Genomic DNA, 16,989 nt, shown 5'->3' on the forward strand with positions numbered 1-16,989 from the left:
GATTTAACTGGAAAGACTTGAGTATTTTAAAATAAAAATGAGAGGGAAGAGATGGGACCCAGAGCACATGTGGAGGAATGAACTTATGATAAGAAACGTGAGAATTTATCTTCTGAAATAAAAAGAAAAAAAAGAAGGTTCAGTCTGTGCAAGGAGGTTTATACATTTGGCAGAATAAATTATTAATTTCCATTTTTTTTCTTTGATGAATTATACAGTGAAATCATCACCTGAGATGTGAAGGAGAGTGTGGGGAAGGAGAAGGGATGTGGGAGAATGAAGAAGGTTTTATTTTATTTTATTTTATTTTATTTTTAGACAGGGTCTTACTCTTTCACCCAGGTTGGAGTGCAGGGGCACAATCTCAGCTCACTGCAACCTCCGCCTCCCAGGCTCAAGTGATCCTCGCATGTCAGCCTCCTGAGTAGACAGCACTGCAGATGTGCATCACCACATCCAGCTAATTTTTGTATTTTTGGTAGAGATGGGGTTTTCCCATGTTGCCCAGCTGGTCTGAAACTCCTAAGCTCAAGTGATCCACCTGCCAGCCTCCCAAAGTGCTGGGGAGAAGGTTTTAAGATAGTTGCTTTACAGTGTGAGAAAGCAAATTTAGTAGAGAAAGGAAATTGGACCACTAGGTAACATTACGTGTGAGAATTGTAGTCATGAATTTAACATAAAACCAGTCAGCCCTTTTTTGTGATTTTTTTTTTATGTGGCAATGTGTAACTACTTTAGACATGTTAGATTCATTTAGGCGTGGGATTTTTCCAAATAAATAATATGAAGGGGAAAATGGAATATTTTCAAGGAAGTGATTAAGATGGGCTAAAGGAATCTAAGCTGGTCAAGGAAGGAAATGACTTCAGAAGTGGGCTGATGCATTATGAAAAGTGGTGAGGTCTATAGATTTGGAAGCTGAGGAAGTCCAAAAGTATTGTAATGGGAGTAGTTGAGTAGAGTCACACTGGCCATCATTGCATCACTCAGCATCTGACTGCACTGACTTGTAACAGTCTGATCCTTCTCATATTGCTGATATCAGATGAAAGTTCTAAGAAATCTCCAACAAACACATAATAAAGAGCCCCCCTTGAAATTCTAAGGTTTTTCAGTCTGTGAACCAGGCATGTCTAGGCTGTATGGTAGGATGATGGGAGGGTCCACTAAGGAGTCTGAGCCTCTCAGGAATGCATTTTATCCTAAAGAAAGAGTAGTATGAGGTGCAGTGGCATGGTTCAACTCAAGTGGGTCAGTGATGAAAGGACGAGGCACTTTGAATTCAGCACAGTCATCATGCCCTACTCCAAGAATTGCTTCTTGAGTTGGAAGAGAAGATTATGCAATCAAGAGTGAGTTGAGGCCAGGCACAGTGGCTCATGCCTGTACTCCCAGCACTTTGGGAGGCTGAGGCAGGTGGATCACTTGAGGTCAGGAGTTCGAGACCAGCCTGGCCCACATGGTAAAACCCTGTCTCTGGTAAAAATACAAAAATTAGCAGGGTGTGGTGGTGGGTGCCTGTAATCCTAGCTACTTGGGAGGCTGGGGCAGGAGAATTGCTTCAACCCAGGAGGCAGAGGTTGCAGTGAGCCGAGATCACGCCACTGCACTCCAGCCTGGGTGACAGAGAGAGATTCCATCCCACCACCACCCCCAACCCCCCCCAAAAAAAACCGAGTGAGTTGAAATGAACAGCTGTTTGCTAAAATCTCACTGAGCATACAAAGCAGCAAGCTACCTGTGTAATGGAATATATCACAGAGGAGCAAAATTTGCATTTCTGAATTAATTGTAATATCAACAAAATATTGCAGGAAGTTGAATTATTATTGTGAGAGTTTAAGAAATGACATTCCTATAGTTGCAGGTGGGGGGCAAAGCCATATAAATTTTTTTTTATTATAACCCTATTTTTATGCTGTGACTTACATGGTCTGGCCAAAAACAGCTTACATAGATTCCTGTTATGCATATTTCTGGGGTTGATGTAACTGCAGATTTGCAGGTACATACCCGTTACTGATAAAGGCTCAGTGATCTCTTAATGGCCCCAATCCCATGTAGCAGATATTTTTTTTCTGTGCTAAGATTCACAAATTCACTTAATACCAGAAAACAGTAAGAGGAAAACCCAGAAAATCTTGGTTAGAATTTAATGCTACTTCTAGGAGGAGCTCTGTAAACTACAAAGATTGGGGACTTGATCTGATGTGACTGAGAATATGGAAGGATAAATAAATTCAGGCTTAAAGATAATCTTTTAAGCGTTGTTTTCTATTTGTTTGTTTTTTTATAAGTAAGCAAAAATGTCTATGCTTTACCAAAATCATCACACCAAGAAACTGCTCAAAATAGCTGCTCATCTCTTTTTTCCATCTTCATATGCTCATTAATGCATAGGACGCCAGAGCAGCAACAGTCCTTCAAGTGATCTCATTAAACTTCTCTTATTTTGCAAGTGATGAAACTGGGGCCCAGAGAGGAGAACTGAGTTGGCTGATTAATATCAAATCTAGAACTCAAGTCTCCTTACTCCTTGTTTAATGAGTTACTCCTATACACTGTTCAAGAGAGACTCACTTGGAGGAGATTGCTAAAGGTACAGGTTTCCTACACGAAACCTGCATACCTACAGGTACGCAGCTCCAGCTGCTCAAGAGAACTTCACATTCTTAGGGGTCTGAAAGAGAAGGGAGCCCATCCTTTTCCTTTCTAGGTAGGACTGGTAACTGAATTTTCTACATTAAAAATATTTTCCTTGGGGGGCTGGGTTGAAACCTGGTCCCTTACCTGTAGCTGTGCTGTTGCTGCGAGCATCTTCTGCCGAGTTTGCAGCACTGTGGATGAGGATGAGGATATTGGTACACTTTGCCTCAGCCATCTTATATCTTCCCACATACAAGACAGCTGCAAAAGAAGGCATGCAGTCATGTCATCGTCCAAGCCAGTACATGATTTAGGTTGTGGCATCAAAGCAAAGCAGGGAGAAAGAAATCTGATCCCTGATGTTTATTCTCCAGTCCATTTTCAGACACACACGAAACAACTTTTTGATCTCTGTCCAATTGGAAAAAGATCTGAATGCTAATGAAACGGTCAGATCCACATTTTAGTCTTTGCCAAATGATCCCATAACTCAGAACAGTGGAGACACATTGTGACAGGATGCAAGCCTCTTTGCTTTGAAAATGTAGTGCACATGTTACTTTGGTGCTTTTTAAAATGACACAGGGCATACTAGGGCTGAAAAGGACCTTTGAGATACTTTATTTCTACCCCAAAACTTTGATCGCTGGAGACCCCTCAACTAATGTTTCAGAGATTTTTGTGCAGTAACATTGGTACAAAGTAGGGAAAAATGAAATCAGAACTTAGCATACCTTCGTGAACCACAGAAAATCTTGTGTAATAGAACTGGTGTGAGAGTCATCTATTTCAACAATTGGTACTTGATCTTCATTGGTGACTAAGATATTGTCTTTGTAATAAAATATAACAGCTATGTAGAGTCCCCTAAAAAGAAAAAGGAAAATAAAAGCATTGTCCTCAACCATCTTGGAAAAATATTGTTTTTGGACGTGATAAAAGATGAATTTAAAATATACCTAGGAACGTATTCCTGCTAAGTATCAAAAGTTCACTAGTTACAACTCAAAAGAGAGAAAATTACTGTCTTGCACAAATTCTCAGGAGAAAAGTGAACTTTATTGTTTTGAACACAAAAAAGAAATTTCTACCAAGTTTCCACTCAGAACCAAAACCAGCGCATTCTTGAAAAGTTAAGATTTCCTGAAAAAACTACATAGAACCCACCGTTTTAAGGTCTTCACAAACTTGTTTGAGGAATGGAACAGGTGTTTCAGGCTCCTTGAGACTGACTGCTTGCGGCCTGTGGTTTGTAATTTTGTACTTTCTGGAATGTATTTTAAAAAATACAGTATAAATTCCACTGGGCAGATCAACACTCCCAATTCCGTTTTCCTACCTTCCTGCCTTCCCCTCCCCCATCCCTTTAGTGTCACTTATCCTCAGGTTCATGTAGGGATTCTGCTCATTCATGCCTATAAGAAGCTCTCGTAGCCGGGCGCGGCGGCTCTCGCTGGTAATCCCAGCACTTTGGGAGGCCGAGCGGGGGGTGGATCATGAGGTCAGGAGTTCAAGACCAGCTTGACCAACATGGTGAAACCCTGTCTCTACTAAAAATACAAAAATTAGCGGGGCGTGGTGGCGCGCGTCTGTAATCACAGCTACTCAGGAGGCTGAGGCAGGATAATTGCTTGAATCCGGGAGGCAGAGGTTGCCGTGAGCCGAGATTGTGCCAGTACTCTCCAGCCTGGGCGACAGAGCGAGACTCAGTATCAAAAAAAAAAAAAAAAAGAGAAAAAAAGAAGCTCTGGTATCTTGAGATGCCAGTGGTTAACTCAATGAACAACTCCTCAAAAATGCTGGAGATAAGTAGTCTTTATAACTGCAGAAGAGATCACCTAGGTGTTCTGTTGATACTCTTTGCTTTGAAATTTTTGATGTATTTTAAGGTAGGATAAAAAGACATGGAATCAGCTCCTTTGCCCTTCTCCCTACTCCCGCAATTGCCTTCTAATATTCATACAATTCTCAGTGTTGGTAAAGTATTCCCTGTAAGTCTACATATTCCGTTAATTTTTTTCATTATAAAATTAATATAAGCACATTACAGAAAGTCTGGAGAATAGAAAAAAAAGAGCAAAACTCCACCCATACCATCTCATCACTTCTGTATAACCACTGCTAGCATTCTGGAACAGTTTTTTTCTCCATTGTGTATGTTGGTTTACAAAAATGGGTGTAGGGATGGGTATGATTATCATCCTCATTATTCGGAAGAAGAAACTGAGGCTGAGAAGTGAAAAGAATTGCTCAAAAAGTCAGTGCCTGGGAAAACAGACATTCATTAATTGGACAAATATTGATTGGGGGCACTACTATGCATCAGGCTCTGCAGCTACAATGGTAAGCAAATAATTCATTGCTTCTGTTCAGGTCTTATGCTTATAACATGGAGCTTGCCCTAATAAAGGTAGTAGACTTCCTATACTTCCTATAACAGCCTTTGCAAATAATATTGCATGGAGCTGGACTACATAATCACTGATTTTAACTCTCATATTCTAGGCAATGAAGGGAAAATGAGGTTGTTGGTATCACCACCAGACTGTTGACAGACATGTCACTGGAGATGAGAATATGGTCCATATGACTACTGTTAGGCATAGAAACCTGGACAGGTGGCCCATGACTGAGGGCCAGTGTGTCTTTGGCTATGATTATATAGGAAGAGCTGACTGACACAAGCATTCATGCCAGTTTCAAGCTTATGTTGGTAATGGTTACTCCTTGCAGAACAAAGCAAAATTATTTTTTTTTCTGACTTGAACGTGAGTTTGGCTGCTTGGAAATAGTGCTGCTGGGATTTCCAGTTAAATATGGAAGAGTGAACATATTCATTACATACTACCCTTTCCCCAAACCTCACTAAAGGCAGAGTAGAAATTAAGAAAAGAAGGAAACAGCATAAATTTTTAAAGACAGAGAGATGGGAAAGGAGACAAAAGTAAGTAAATTTCAGTAGCTGGAAAGCAGATGGATAGAAAGATTTAAGACTTGAGACAGATGAAGTCGAAGACAGCAGTGGAGAAAGTTCAGAAGTGATTTGATTCACTCCTTGGTCTCCATGGACTGCTGGAAGTGAGGGGTGAGTGTGAGCTAAAAACAAGGAGGATTTGTGGAAGCCTGTTCAAAAAGTAGTTAGACTTCTCGATCTCCTCCTCTACTACATGACTGGATGAATACCTCTTCCCCACTCTAGAAGAAAGCTAGTGGGTTGTTCTCTGGAAATCAACAGACAAATAAACACCCAAAACAACAATAACAGACATCTCTGGAGTGGGAGACATTAGGTAGTGTTGAAAATGGGGTGCTGATGATGGTGGCAGTGTACCCCAAATGGGCATATTTATGCATAAGTTTTTATATGTAATATTTCCTTATTGGGTTCTCAGAACACTGGTATCCAAACTTATACCTTCCAAGCAGGACACTGGAAGAAATTTCTGTGGAAAATTTGACCAGCCTAAGAGAACGTACCCAGAGATTCTGACACTGGGGATATCCCAATGGAAAGGTGGTGCCAGGTCACCCTACAATGAATCCTGTAAGTAAAGAGCCCTACCCATGTGCTCAGAACTTCCCAATGGCTATTGATTTCCCTTCTCTGAAATCTGAGCATTCACTGAAGGATCACCAGGCAGTTGAGAAAAGCATCTAACATGAAATACAAAGGCCAAAAATTAGTAAACAAAAGACCAAATTAGAGAAAAGAAAGATTATTCTGAGGAAAGAAAATATAAAATGAAACAAAGCGTATCATTAATATTCTGAGAGGTAAGAGAAGGCTTGCAACCTTATAAAGAGAGTAAGAGTCTATAAAAAGAACCAGAGGACAAAAGAGAGCATTGGCAATTAAAAACATGTTGTCAAAAGCTGAGAAACCCAATACAAGGCTTAGCAATTAAAGTTGATGAAATCTTCAATAAAGTAAGGCAAAAGGATGTAAGGACTGAAAGTAGAAGAAAAAAAGAAAAGAAAATTAAAGGACGAATGTAGGAGAACCAAAATCTGAATAACAAGAGTTCTAGTAAGATAGAGGAGAGGAAAAGAAGGCAAAGAAATACTTAAAGAAGTAATTTAAGAAAATGTCTCACAATTGAAGGGTATAACTTTTCATGTTGAGAGGACTTTCCAGGTGCCCAGTATAACAGACAACAGATGCCTTAGTACGTCACTGTGAAATTTTAGAACACTGGAGTCAAAAGAAAACTTAAAACCTTCCAGAGAGGGGAAAAAAAAGGTTTCATATAGAACCTCTGGAATTAGAATGACATCAGACTTAGTCCAGAAAGCTGGAAAACAATGAAACAATACCTTCAAAATATGAAAAAAAGGATTTCAACCAAGAATTCTATACTCATCCAAAACCTTGAATAAATGTTAAGTAGAATAAATACACCTTTAGATATACAATTTCTCCAAAAATTAGTTCCCAAGCCCCCTTTCAGGATGCTGCTAGGGGGAAAGCTCCACCATGCAATACAGAAAGAAGGAACCCAATATTGGAGAGCGATAAGAAGAGTCCTCAATATGGTAGTAAAAGGCAATCCAAGGGTGACAGTTGTACACTAGGCAACAAGTGACCAGTCTAGACTGGAGCAGGACAGAGGACTCCATGAATGTTTCCTTAAGAAGATGCAATAGAAACATCTAAAGCAGGGAGGAGCCAAGATGGCCGAATAGGAACAGCTCCGGTCTACAGCTCCCAGCGCGAGCCATGCAGAGACGGGTGATTTCTGCATTTCCATCTGAGGTACCGTGTTCATCTCACTAGGGAGTGCCAGACAGTGGGCGCAGGTCAGTGGGTGAGCGCACCGTGCGCCAGCCGAAGCAGGGGCGAGGCATTGCCTCACTCGGGAAGCGCAAGGGGTCAGGGAGTTCCCCTTCCAGGGGTGACAGACGGCACCTGGAAAATCGGGCCACTCCCACCCGAATACTGTGCTTTTCCGACGGGCTTAGGAAACGGTGCCCCAGGAGAGTATAGCCCGCACCTGGCTCAGAGGGTCCTACGCCCACGGAGTCTCGCTGATTGCTAGCACAGCAGTCTGAGATCAAACAGCAAGGCGGCAGCGAGGCTGGGGGAGGGGCGCCCGCCATTGCCCAGGCTCGCTTAGGTAAACAAAGCAGCCGGGAAGCTTGAACTGGGTGGAGCCCACCACAGCTCAAGGAGGCCTGCCTGCCTCTGTAGGCTCCACCTCTGGGGGCAGGGCACAGACAAACAAAAAGACAGCAGTAACCTCTGCAGACTTAAATGTCCCTGTCTGACAGCTGTGAGGAGAGCAGTGGTTCTCCCAGCACGCAGCTGGAGATCTGAGAACGGGCTGACTGCCTCCTCAAGTGGGTCCCTGACCCCTGACCCCCGAGCAGCCTAGCTGGGAGGCACCCCCCAGCAGGGGCAGACTGACACCTCACACGGCCGGCCAGGTACTCCAACAGACCTGCAGCTGAGGGTTCTGTCTGTTAGAAGGAAAACTAACAGAAAGGACATCCACACCAAAAACCCATCTGTACATCACCATCATCAAAGACCAAAAGTAGATAAAACCACAAAGATGGGGAAAAAACAGAGCAGAAAAACTGGAAACTCTAAAAAGCAGAGTACCTCTCCTCCTCCAAAGGAACGCAGTTCCTCACCAGCAACGGAACAAAGCTGGACGGAGAATGACTTTGACGAGCTGAGAGAAGAAGGCTTCAGACGATCAAATTACTCCGAGCTACGGGAGGATATTCAAACCAAAGGCAAAGAAGTTGAAAACTTTGAAAAAAATTTAGAAGAATGTATAACTAGAATAACCAATACAGAGAAGTGCTTAAAGGAGCTGATGGAGCTGAAAACCAAGGCTCGAGAACTACGTGAAGAATGCAGAAGCCTCAGGAGCCGATGTGATCAAATGGAAGAAAGGGTATCAGCCCTGGAAGATGAAATGAATGAAATGAAGCGAGAAGGGAAGTTTAGAGAAAAAAGAATAAAAAGAAACGAGCAAAGCCTCCAAGAAATGTGGGACTATGTGAAAAGACCAAATCTACGTCTGATTGGTGTACCTGAAAGTGATGGGGAGAATGGAACCAAGTTGGAAAACACTCTGCAGGATATTATCCAGGAGAACTTCCCCAATCTAGCAAGGCAGGCCAACATTCAGATTCAGGAAATACAGAGAACGCCACAAAGATACTCTTCGAGAAGAGCAACTCCAAGACACATAATTGTCAGATCCACCAAAGTTGAAATGAAGGAAAAAATGTTAAGGGCAGCCAGAGAGAAAGGACGGGTTACCATCAAAGGGAAGCCCATCAGACTAACAGCGGATCTCTCGGCAGAAACCCTACAAGCCAGAAGAGAGTGGGGGCCAATATTCAACATTCTTAAAGAAAAGAATTTTCAACCCAGAATTTCATATCCTGCCAAACTAAGCTTCATAAGTGAAGGAGAAATAAAATACTTTACAGACAAGCAAATGCTGAGAGATTTTGTCACCACCAGGCCTGCCCTAAAAGAGCTCTTGAAGGAAGCGCTAAACATGGAAAGGCACAACCGGTACCAGCCACTGCAAAATCATACCGAAATGTAAAGACCATTGAGACTAGGAAGAGACTGCATCAACTAACGAGCAAAATATCCAGCTAACATCATAATGACAGGATCAAATTCACACATAACAATATTAACTTTAAATGTAAATGGACTAAATGCTCCAATTAAAAGACACAGACTGGCAAATTGGATAAAGACTCAAGACCCATCAGTGTGCTGTATTCAGGAAACCCATCTCACGTGCAGAGACACACACAGGCTCAAAATAAAAGGATGGAGGAAGATCTACCAAGCAAATGGAAAACAAAAAAAGGCAGGGGTTGCAATCCTAGTCTCTGATAAAACAGACTTTAAACCAACAAAGATCAAAAGAGACAAAGAAGGCCATTACATAATGGTAAAGGGATTAATTCAACAAGAAGAGCTAACTATCCTAAATATATATGCACCCAATACAGGAGCACCCAGATTCATAAAGCAAGTCCTGAGTGACCTACAAAGAGACTTAGACTCCCACACATTAATAATGGGAGACTTTAACACCCCACTGTCAACATTAGACAGATCAACGAGACAGAAAGTCAACAAGGATACCCAGGAATTGAACTCAGCTCTGCACCAAGCAGACCTAATAGACATCTACAGAACTCTCCACCCCAAATCAACAGAATATACATTTTTTTCAGCACCACACCACACCTATTCCAAAATTGACCATATCCTTGGAAGTAAAGCTCTCCTCAATAAATGTAAAAGAACAGAAATTGTAACAAACTGTCTCCCAGATCACAGCGCAATCAAGCTAGAACTCAGGACTAAGAATCTCACTCAAAACCGCTCAACTACATGGAAACTGAACAACCTGCTCCTGAATGACTACTGGGTACATAACGAAATGAAGGCAGAAATAAAGATGTTCTTTGAAACCAACGAGAACCAAGACACAACATACCAGAATCTCTGGGATGCATTCAAAGCAGTGTGTAGAGGGAAATTTATAGCACTAAATGCCCACAAGAGAAAGCAGGAAAGATCCAAAATTGACACCCTAACATCACAATTAAAAGAACTAGAAAAGCAAGAGCAAACACATTCAAAAGCTAGCAGAAGGCAAGAAATAACTAAAATCAGAGCAGAACTGAAGGAAATAGAGACACAAAAAACCCTTCAAAAAATAAATGAATCCAGGAGCTGGTTTTTTGAAAGGATCAACAAAATTGATAGACCGCTAGCAAGATTAATAAAGAAAAAAAGAGAGAAGAATCAAATAGATGCAATAAAAAATGATAAAGGGGATATCACCACCGATCCCACAGAAATACAAACTACCATCAGAGAATATTACAAACACCTCTATGCAAATAAACTAGAAAATCTAGAAGAAATGGATAAATTCCTCAACACATACACCCTCCCAAGACTAAACCAAGAAGAAGTTGAATCTCTGAATAGACCAATAACAGGAGCTGAAATTGTGGCAATAATCAATAGCTTACCAACCAAAAAAAGTCCAGGACCAGATGGGTTCACAGCCGAATTCTACCAGAGGTACAAGGAGGAGCTGGTACCATTCCTTCTGAAACTATTCCAATCAATAGAAAAAGAGGGAATCCTCCCTAACTCATTTTATGAGGCCAGCATCATCCTGATACCAAAGCCTGGCAGAGACACAACCAAAAAAGAGAATTTTAGACCAATATCCTTGATGAACATTGATGCAAAAATCCTCAATAAAATACTGGCAAACAGAATCCAGCAGCACATCAAAAAGCTTATCCACCATGATCAAGTGGGCTTCATCCCTGGGATGCAAGGCTGGTTCAATATACGCAAATCCATAAATGTAATCCAGCATATAAACAGAACCAAAGACAAAAACCACATGATTATCTCAATAGATGCAGAAAAGGCCTTTGACAAAATTCAACAACCCTTCATGCTAAAAACTCTCAATAAATTAGGAATTGATGGGACGTATCTCAAAATAATAAGAGCTATTTATGACAAACCCACAGCCAATATCATACTGAATGGGCAAACACTGGAAGCATTCCCTTTGAAAACTGGCACAAGACAGGGATGCCCTCTCTCGCCACTTCTATTCAACATAGTGTTGGAAGTTCTGGCCAGGGCAATTAGGCAGGAGAAGGAAATCAAGGGTATTCAATTAGGAAAAGAGGAAGTGAAATTGTCCCTGTTTGCAGATGACATGATAGTATATCTAGAAAACCCCATTGTCTCAGCCCAAAATCTCCTTAATCTGATAAGCAACTTCAGCAAAGTCTCAGGATACAAAATCAATGTGCAAAAATCACAAGCATTCTTATACATCAATAACAGACAAACAGAGAGCCAAATCATGAGTGAACTCCCATTCACAATTGCTTCAAAGAGAATAAAATACCTAGGAATCCAACTTACAAGGGATGTGAAAGACCTCTTCAAGGAGAACTACAAACCACTGCTCAAGGAAATAAAAGAGGATACAAACAAATGGAAGAACATTCCATGCTCATGGGTAGGAAGAATCAATATCATGAAAATGGCCATCCTTCCCAAGGTAATTTACAGATTCAATGCCATCCCCATCAAGCTACCAATGACTTTCTTCACAGAATTGGAAAAAACTACTTTAAAGTTCATATGGAACCAAAAAAGAGCCCGCATCGCCAAGTCAGTCCTAAGCCAAAAGAACAAAGCTGGAGGCATCATGCTACCTGACTTCAAACTATACTACAAGGCTACAGTAACCAAAACAGCATGGTACTGGTACCAAAACAGAGATATAGATCAATGGAACAGAACAGAGCCGTCAGAAATAATGCCACATATCTACAACCATCTGATCTTTGACAAACCTGAGAAAAACAAGCAATGGGGAAAGGATTCCCTATTTAATAAATGGTGCTGGGAAAACTGGCTAGCCATATGTAGAAAGCTGAAACTGGATCCCTTCCTTACACCTTATACAAAAATCAATTCAAGATGGATTAAAGACTTAAATGTTAGACCGAAAACCATAAAAACCCTAGAAGAAAACCTAGGCAATACCATTCAGGACATAGGCATGGGCAAGGACTTCTTGTCTAAAACACCAAAAGCAATGGCAACAAAAGCCAAAATTGACAAATGGGATCTAATTAAACTCAAGAGCTTCTGCACAGCAAAGGAAACTACCATCAGAGTGAACAGGCAACCTACAAAATGGGAGAAAATTTTCGCAACCTACTCATCTGACAAAGGGCTAATATCCAGAATCTACAATGAACTCCAACAAATTTACAAGAAAAAAACAAACAACCCCATCAAAAAGTGGGCGAAGGACATGAACAGACACTTCTCAAAAGAAGACATTTATGCAGCCAAAAAACACATGAAAAAATGCTCACCATCACTGGCCATCAGAGAAATGCAAATCAAAACCACAATGAGATACCATCTCACACCAGTTAGAATGGCAATCATTAAAAAGTCAGGAAACAACAGGTGCTGGAGAGGATGTGGAGAAATAGGAACACTTTTACACTGTTGGTGGGACTGTAAACTAGTTCAACCCTTGTGGAAGTCAGTGTGGCGATTCCTCAGGGATCTAGAACTAGAAATTCCATTCGACCCAGCCATCCCATTACTGGGTATATACCCAAAGGACTATAAATCATGCTGCTATAAAGACACATGCACACGTATGTTTATTGCCGCATTATTCACAATAGCAAAGACTTGGAACCAACCCAAATGTCCAACAATGATAGACTGGATTAAGAAAATGTGGCACATATACACCATGGAATACTATGCAGCCATAAAAAATGATGAGTTCACGTCCTTTGTAGGGACATGGATGAAATTGGAAATCATCATTCTCAGTAAACTATCGCAAGAACAGAAAACCAAACACCGCATATTCTCACTCATAGGTGGGAATTGAACAATGAGAACACATGGACACAGGAAGGGGAACATCACACTTCGGGGACTGTTGTGGGTTGGGGGGAGGGGGGGAGGGATAGCATTGGGAGATATACCTAATGCTAGATGACGAGTTGGTGGGTGCAGCGCACCAGCATGGCACATGTATACATATGTAACTTACCTGCACATTGGGCACATGTACCATAAAACCTAAAGTATAATAATAATAATAATAATAATAATAATAATGATAATAATAATAATAAAAGAAAAAAAAAGAAACATCTAAAGCATCTGATTATATTGAGAGAAGACTGATTTAATTTGAGAATAGTTTGGGGATTAATTATTATAGCCATATAGAAAAACAAGCAAATGCACAATAAATTATTATTAACTACAGGGAAAACAAAAAGTTATCCAGGAAAGGAAAATAATCATATAATTTATCATTATGATGTAAACAGTAAATACTGATCTTACTAAAATTCAATATACATATATTAAGAGATTGAGAAGATAGGAACTATGCATGCAAATAAGGGAGGGGTGGGGTAAAAAGAGATGCATCATTACTTTCTTTAGTGAGGTAATGACTAAAATTGAAAAACATTATTAGAAATATGAGCACGTTACTTAGAGATATGGGGAAACTACTAAAAGAATTAGCTAAAGGTTAAGAGGTTATCTTTGGGGAGGAAAAAAATGGAAGAAGGAAGAAATTGCTTTTAAGAAAATAATAAAACTGTTTTAACTGCCTTACTGAAGTCATTCAATCCTTAAACAATGAATGAATGAGGTATATATAATTATTATCTGCATTTTAGAGATGAGAGAAATGAAGCACAGAGCCATTTAGGCAGTTTGCTCAAGGTCACACAGCCAGCAAAAGTAAAAGTACAGCCCGGATTTGAACTCAGGCAGTCTGGCTTCAGAGACACATAGTTATATATAGCTCACATAAAAACGAAGATTAAACTAAAAAAATCAGACTAAAAATAAAAAGAGAAAATTAAGAAATACTGCTACCAGTTTGGAAAAGGGCACATGCAAGCGCTAAATATTCCAGGTCTGGTCACATGGTAAAACTGTACTTTGGAGCCCTTGTGGTTGGATGGGGCCATGTGACCACCTCTGGCCAATGAGTTTTGGGTGTAATAACATGCAGAAACTCTTGCCCATATGAGACCTTCAAGAGTTATTTTTCCATCTCCTATGGTTGCTAGCAAATATTTCTAGAGAGAGGATGATAATAACACAGAAGGAGAACTCCCAGCTGATCAGTGGTAAATGCATAGCATGAGGGAGAGGTAAAAGTTTGGGGAATCATTTGGTTACTGTAACATAGTAGGGTTCACCTTGATTGACACATGAGCCTAAACTAACTTTTCTCCTAAGAACCTTGTGGCTTCTACACTGCACTTCTCTACTTGGTTGGGAGCTCTGGAGCAACAGTTCATTTTCTGTACTCTGAATGCAGTAGTTCCCTAGCTTGTAAGTGCATGGAGCATAGGAGTTTACTTCATTCATGTTGGCATGTCTAGCCCCTACTATGTGACCTACAAATTACATAGTAGGCAGGGTTTCAGTTACTATTGTTTGCAAGTTGAATAACTGGATAATAATATAAATTCATCCCCATAGGATATTGCTATGATGAACACGACTGTTGTTTTGATATTGTAATTCATTATGCACGTCAGTGTACTCACCTTGTGAACAATGAAGCTTGCTTAACATCTCCCTTGAATTTTCATCCCAATACTAATCATGCAGATCAGTTTTGGCCAGTTCGTTAGCCAAAATGCAGAAATTAATGTAGATGTTGGTACCTCCTATTTAGGATTTTAGTAGAAGTGATTTTTATTATTACTCCCATATTTGGAATATGTTGTATGGTTAGTGAGTCATTACAGGGTCATTACAGTACAGTCACCAATTACACTTCAATTCTATGGAATATCCATAAAGTGCCGAGGATGGAGAGTGGCCCCATTCTTAATGGGAGAAAAATAAGCTACAGTTTGCCAGGGAAAGACACTGTGTCGGGTGAATTTAATGCACCTAATTTACTCTTCATAGAAATCCTGCAAAATAGGTAATATTATCCTGACTTTGCTGATCAAGCAGCTGTGGATCAGAGTGGTGAAATCCTCTTCCCAATAATATACAGCTTGTAAGCGGTAGAATTGGAATCTGAAATAATGACTTTTTCTAATTGTAAAGTTGGTAAAAGTTTATGTCCCCAATAAACCACATAGTATTTCAATGTATTTGAATATTTTAAATAAAAATTTTGTAATAATAATAAAAAAATTTTGTAATTCTCTGTAAGCAATACTTATATTATTCTTCATTTGTCCTTCTGCATTTAGGGTTATGTTAAATCATCTTAGATTCATTCTTTTTGTGTGTGTATGAGGTAATTTATTTTGGCATATTATAAGTTAGCATTTCCCAAAATTTATGCTTTGGAATACTAATACTGTGAAAAAGTTGTACATGGCTAAAGAAGTTTGGAAAATGCTTGTTTAAGCAAATGTGATATGTCTGTTTATTAGAGTCTTTAATATTCTAAAGTATATTTTAAATTTCTAAGAGAAGGTGTAGAATTCAACATTTCCAAAACTTACATGACAAGACAACCTTTTTCAGCTGAGCATATTATTGGACCACTGATCTTTGGAACATACTTTGAGCACTGTTTAAGTGTCCAGAGTATATTTCATATAAAATATATTCTTCTTTTTTGGAAAGTTCTACCTTATGCCTTACTTAATTCTTTCCTGATATTGTGTGTATATTTACATTCCTCTGGGGGAAAAGCATGTACATGACAGAAGTTGGATGGAAACTATAGAAACAATTGGGCCATCTAGGCAATCATTTTTTGATTATTAGATAGGAATCCAGTGGTAATGGGGAGAGCATGAATCCTCAGATAATATTAAAAAAACTCTCATTCTCGTGAGTAGTTTCAGCTTTTCCCCTTCTGATCAAGACCAAACACACAGTGGCTTATGAATTTCCAAGAATTTCCAAGAATTCATTATATAGTATATATATACATATGTATAGTATATATATATATACAGATGTGTCCACTTGCTTTGTTACCTTTGCTGTCACACAGGAACCAATGGGCAGGGATGTGATGGAAAGGCAGAAGATGAGAAAGGAGCTTTGGTAACAACTGGCCTGGTTAAATGAGCCCTCAGTAACCGAGAACTGACTAGACTTTGGTCAGTGTGGAATATGCTGAAGGTCCTGGTCTGGGTAAAGACTTCTTAGAGATCTGGGAATGGAAATCCCACTTGGGTTTCAGAGCTACTCCATGCATATTTACATATCCTAATGAACTGGTCATTAGAAGAATATTATTTTCTTCCAAACACTTGTCCTCATTTCTAGCTAGAGCCAACATTGCTGAAGGGTCCTACTGTGATAGCTATGTAGTAATTGGGAACAACCTTTTGCTAATGCTCAGTATGACTTATCTATAGCAAGCTCAAACTCAGCGAGTATCTCTTAGTTTCAGCTGTGGATTTTTTTTCTTTTAAAAAATTTGCTAGTTTTAGAGACAGAGTCTTGCCCTGTTGCTCAGGCTGGAGCACAGTGGCATCATCATAACTCACTGCAGCCTCGAACTCCTGGGCTCAAGAGATCCTCCACAATAGTGGATTTCTTACCCAGCTGTCCCAGCAGTGCCCTAAATCTACAGCACACAATGGAGTTAGAGATCTGATGGGGGCATGGAAAATGAAAACTTTATGTAGGCTTTAATTCTCCAAATAAAACTAAGTACCTCTTCCACGAATCGTCACACAGATCAGAAATCTGACCCTGTCCCAATTGAACAGCCCAAGTAGAAAAGAAGCTTTTAAAGCCTTCTCAGAGAT

At 40.0% G+C, this 16,989-nt stretch overlaps 1 protein-coding gene across 1 annotated transcript in view; it reads right to left on the reverse strand.

Annotated features, from left to right (window-relative positions):
• Positions 1 to 16,989, reverse strand: part of ANKFN1 (ankyrin repeat and fibronectin type III domain containing 1) — a 361,962-nt gene that overhangs the window by 56,583 nt on the left and 288,390 nt on the right. Inside the window, exons 12-14 of the mRNA XM_054457189.2 lie at positions 3,814 to 3,913; positions 3,381 to 3,513; positions 2,791 to 2,907 (exon numbers count right to left, since the gene is read on the reverse strand). Coding sequence (XP_054313164.1) covers positions 2,791 to 2,907; positions 3,381 to 3,513; positions 3,814 to 3,913 — 350 coding nt within the window. The remainder of the gene's footprint in view (positions 1 to 2,790; positions 2,908 to 3,380; positions 3,514 to 3,813; positions 3,914 to 16,989) is intronic.

The sequence above is a fragment of the Pongo pygmaeus genome, chromosome 19 (genome assembly GCF_028885625.2).
Source record: "Pongo pygmaeus isolate AG05252 chromosome 19, NHGRI_mPonPyg2-v2.0_pri, whole genome shotgun sequence".
In the NCBI taxonomy this organism is placed as follows: Eukaryota; Metazoa; Chordata; class Mammalia; order Primates; family Hominidae; genus Pongo; species Pongo pygmaeus.